General features: G+C 38.3%; 1 protein-coding gene across 1 annotated transcript; it reads right to left on the bottom strand.

Annotated features, from left to right (window-relative positions):
- On the bottom strand, positions 1–2502 carry LOC108212862 (probable lysophospholipase BODYGUARD 1). The gene is made up of 4 exons (XM_017384576.2): positions 1911–2502; positions 1507–1835; positions 1146–1345; positions 1–825 (listed from the first exon to the last, which is right to left on the bottom strand). Exons 1-4 carry the CDS (start codon positions 2467–2469, stop codon positions 492–494), a joined length of 1422 nt encoding a protein of 473 aa, XP_017240065.1. The 5' UTR covers positions 2470–2502; the 3' UTR covers positions 1–491.
- Positions 2503–3400: the final 898 nt, after the last annotated feature.

Raw genomic sequence — 3400 nt, 5'->3', positions numbered from 1 at the left:
ATGCACCGTACCAGCTGAATTTTCTTATATCGAATTTATAGCCGATATGGTGATGGGTTCGTGATGATTGCATTCTACACATTGACATTTCTTGTTACTGGGGAAAGAAGATCGCAAACAATTTTCAGTTTCCAGCAATGGCAGGTTTCATAAATGGCAGTGAACTTGTAATAAGGAGCTGGATCCATACATTTCCAGGACGACACGGACACCGATTTAGAATTACTCCGGAGAGACAAGCAAATGAAGTACTCCATCCATCTCAAAATAATAGTCTTGTTTGACTTTTCAATAGTCAAATTAACTAAAAAACAACGGAGATCCTTGTTCAACTTAATGAAACAAGTCAAACAACCATGCCTTCTCCTGTGTAAGTGACGCTAGCTATGTTGCGCAAACTAAGACAGTACCTCTTTTATGTACTTATCTGATCAAACCAGAATCTTAATACAATGTGCATGTATGACAATATTCAACAAAAATGTGCTGAGCTACGAAGACAAATTACTTGAAGAATTCCATATTTCCTCCAGTTCTCTGGCAAAGGCTTTCTGTCTTCCGACAACAATGGTTAAATGATCTTTATTTTCTATTATCTCAACACGTGAACGAGGAACCCTAGATTGCACATTGTAGCTACATTCAAGGGGGATCAGTTCGTCGTCTCTGCCATGGAATATGTTTACATTGCATGTCATGTTTTTTTCAAGGACATCCAAGTAGGCTTCCATTTTACCAGCACTTCCACAGATGATATTGTGGAGCGTATGCCACGCAGCATTATGTGTATGACAGCAGAATCCTTCAATCAAGTATGTTCTCATCCTAAAATATTGACACATTGATTACTTAAAAACATCAAGGTGTAGACAGAATTTTATTTATTTTCTGCTAGACAATGCATCAGAAATATATGCATAGACTTGTCTAGTTGTATCCGTTTCTCTTGTGTGTGCCCATGGTCACATGCTAAAGACTAAATTCTATGCATTTAGCTTATTATGATCGGTGCAGTTTTTATATATGAGGAGGTTCCACCATTATTAATAAGTATGAGCCAATCAAAATAATCTAAACTTATACTCTAAAATTTAGTGCTTAGCATGTGCCGTAGGCAGACACTAGAAAAACCATAGTTGTATTACCTGTTTCTGGTGAGTAGTTTGATGAGAAATTCCCAGACTCTATGGTTCTTGCACAGGACAAGGCAAATAGTCCGGCCTATATGCTCATACCAGCAAGCAACCGACGCTCCAAATGCTATCATTGGCCAAACCCGCCTTGGCGCCAGCCTTCTCATCACATACTGTGTTGCTTTTTCTCCCTTTGGTGCCTGAAAGTATGGCTGTCCATATTTATCGAGACATTAAATCAGTTTTTTCCATCTTTGATCAAAGACCTCTTGGTCTAGTGGTATCTCCCTCGTATCCATCAGAACAAATTGAGAGTTCAAATTTTGTCAAATACAAAATGAACGTCATATCTAAAAAGAAAACATATACTCACGGGTGCTATTAGAGTTAGGGATTTGACTGAGCCGGGATACTTTACAGCGAGAGCAAGAGCTAGAATGCACCCCAAAGAATGTGCTACTATGTGAAAAGACTTAACTTTGTTGTGTTCAAGAACTGATCTCTCAATCATCTCTAAATGCTCCCGTATGGTGTAAAATGAATCGTTTGGCTTCGGGCTCTTTCCAAAGCCTAACAGATCGAATGCAAAAAGCCTGTACCTCGATTTCACTGATTTTGAAAAGTTAGGAAACAGAGTTTCCGTCCAGAATGCAGAGGATGAGATAAATCCATGAATAAAAATCACATTTTCTTCTGCATTACCTGATGCACAATGTTGAAATATCAATATCGACTAACAACACAAATGCACTGATAAAAAATTGTGGATCGTATTACCTAATGTTCCTTCCGCTTTGAGAAAGAGAGTGTCACCCGTAGAAAAGGACCACGCATTGCATGTCTGGCAATCACAATCCGACCATCTTGGAGCATGATGAGATTGTTGGTCTCCAATCTTACCTTGTAGCATTTCAATAATGTTGAAGCTGGGAGATCTCAATCGGCCTTTAATGAACTTATCTATACGTTGTATCACAGAATTGGTCTCAGTTTTAAGGCCGCTAACATTTGTCAATTTTGATACCTCTGATATTAAGGATGAGCGAGTGTAGAGAGTATCCGACATTCCCTCTAGCTGAAACTTGGAGGACGAAAGGCAAACATTTGTTTTCGTCTCTCCACGTTCAAGTACTATCTTGCTGCTGGCCTCTCCGGCTGAAGAGCAGTAACATGGCTTCCATCCCGCTTCAAAAGTAAAGTCCACGACTCTATACGCGTAACAAAGAAGGAAATCAATAAGGTCAAGAATAGCGAATACAATGATGCTCATAAAATCGTTCATGAAATTCCCTGTCAGTACTAAAACTGAAAACGTCTTGTCCTTCGACACAGCCATTTACAAGAAAACAAATTGAGCTTAGATTAGCACTCTTAGGCCTTAGCTAGTAGACCGGCACTAATTTATATCCTAATTTAGATTACTTACTAGCTAATCGTCGAAAAATAGGTGTCGGATGTGGCAGAACATGAAGATGCATCTTAAGATGGAATGGCGGGAGACACAATGTGAATCAGCCTCAAATTTGGAGTTAGACGAATGTAGAATCTCGGTAATACAGCTAATGAGAGCCACAACATTAGAAATTCATCGTCAATTTTTTGTTCTGTTTCGCCTAGTGATGCAACAATTATTAACAAAGCATAATTATAATCAAGGCAAAGCAATTACGAAGAGGATAATTAGGAGAATATCTTGATTTTGTGGATCTTGTAATTGTCTATTTCTATTTGGACATTATGAAGGATTTCTTGTTCTTAGTTCGTAGTCATGTCTCTCGCGGATAAGTGTTCCATTTTCAGAACTTATCGTAACCTCCTTATTGTGAAAGCAGTAACAATAATTCCTTAATCCCTAGACCAAACCAAACGTAGCCGGTAAATCCTGACGATAAAATGTGCGCAGAACATGATCTTATTTTATAAACAAGTGTAATAAGTTAAGTTTTCACCCACATAACATCTGATCACTACAAAGATACTTAACCCCACTAATTGTGAATCTTCAACACACTCATATAGTCATTCTGACTTTGATAAGTATCAAACTCTCAACATCCTGTAAAAAGGGCGAGAGAGATACCATTTGACCAAGAAGCTGGTCGTCTTTTAAAACACGATTTTTAATAGATATAGGATAGAAGTTAGAACAATAGGGCACATGTATGAAACTAGATGATCATATGAGAACTCGAAAGCAAAATACAAGGCACGCGTTTCTTATATCTTCCTCTTTAATCTTCCGCATTGTTCCTCCGATTGTAGGCTTG

The sequence above is a fragment of the Daucus carota genome, chromosome 3 (genome assembly GCF_001625215.2).
Source record: "Daucus carota subsp. sativus chromosome 3, DH1 v3.0, whole genome shotgun sequence".
NCBI classification, from domain to species: domain Eukaryota; kingdom Viridiplantae; phylum Streptophyta; class Magnoliopsida; order Apiales; family Apiaceae; genus Daucus; species Daucus carota.
This window is presented reverse-complemented; position numbering and strand designations above follow the sequence as displayed.